This window comes from Rhincodon typus, chromosome 15, assembly GCF_021869965.1.
Source record: "Rhincodon typus isolate 14 chromosome 15, sRhiTyp1.1, whole genome shotgun sequence".
Taxonomy (NCBI): domain Eukaryota; kingdom Metazoa; phylum Chordata; class Chondrichthyes; order Orectolobiformes; family Rhincodontidae; genus Rhincodon; species Rhincodon typus.
Window position 1 is genome coordinate 52,210,058 of NC_063346.1, and position 1,220 is coordinate 52,211,277.

Consider the following 1,220-nt stretch of genomic DNA (forward strand, 5'->3'; position numbering starts at 1 on the left):
CTCTCCGTGCCTGAATTAGGATCGACGGGACTTCTTTTTGGGGGGGTCGGTGGGGGTGATCCTTCGGCCCTACAACAGCCTGCTATCTCGTGGCCGTTGGAGGGGGTTTGCATCTGATCTGGATGGTGCGTCGATTCTAAATGCCCCTTGCCCACGTAACTCTTCAGGGATCAACATTGTCCCGACTGGGGAAGCACGGATCCGGTGGGTGTGTCCCCTCTCCCGCCCCACCCCCACCACCATCCGCCCCCACCCCCTGGGGAGGGTGCGGGGAAATGATTACGACCATTGACCATCCTTCCCAGGGAGAAGGGGCAAGGAATATGCTGCTTTGCCTGACACACAGGAGACAGGCTTATTGGGAAACCACGTCCCCTCCCACGGTGAGGGTGGGGGGAGGGGATGGGGAATGGTACACATTTTGATGGGGGTCGCCCTTCTCTCATTTGTCTGAACCCCCAATGGGTACGGACCCCGGTATGTTCCCAGCCGCCCCCCCACCCCGACGAGGAACCAGCCTGAATGAACCCTCCCTCTGAGCACCTTCCCCCCTCCTCCCCCCACCCAACCCCGTGCCAGGTGTGAGGCTGTGCCCACCCTCGGGGGGTGGGTGGGGGGCAGGAAGGCTGGATTTGCCCCATCTGTACACCTGGATCCGTCTCATCACGTATGGCCACAGTGACACATGCCCCTCCTACGTATCCCACTCCCCCTCCCCTCCCCTCCTCCTTCTCCCCCCCCCCCCCCCCCCGGCACTCCTCTCCAGGCTCCCCGTGTACATGTAACAGTCTGACTGACTGAAATGTGACTGTCCCTCTCTTTCCCCTGTCTCTCTCTCTGTCTCTCTCTCTGTCTCTCCATCCCCACGTCACTCTCTCTCTGTCCATCCCCATGCCACTCTCTCCCAACCCCCACATCTCTCCCTCCTCCCCATGTCTCTCCCCCTCCCTCCCCCTCCCTCCCCACATGTGTGTTCCCCCCCAGGTATAAGGAACGACACCACGTCCAGTTGCTGGGACGGGGGTTCATCGCCGGCATCGACCTGAAGCAGCAGAAACGTGAGCAGTCCCGATTCTACGGAGACCTGATGGAGAAGAGGCGGACGCTGGAGGAGAAGGAGCAGGAGGAGTAAGTCGTTGGGGGGAGTGGGGCGCGCGCGAGGAGACGTGGGGGGGAGGTTCCCTTCCTTGATGGAGAATCTGCTCCCCCCCCCCCCCCCC

At 62.2% G+C, this 1,220-nt stretch overlaps 1 protein-coding gene across 1 annotated transcript in view; it reads left to right on the forward strand.

Moving 5' to 3' along the window:
- ddx23 (DEAD (Asp-Glu-Ala-Asp) box polypeptide 23) overlaps nt 1–1,220 on the forward strand; it is a gene marked incomplete at its 5' end in the record, with an annotated part of 16,637 nt that overhangs the window by 274 nt on the left and 15,143 nt on the right. The window contains 2 exons of the mRNA XM_048606006.1: nt 20–204; nt 985–1,128. Of these exons, the coding sequence (XP_048461963.1) occupies nt 20–204; nt 985–1,128 (329 nt within the window). The remainder of the gene's footprint in view (nt 1–19; nt 205–984; nt 1,129–1,220) is intronic.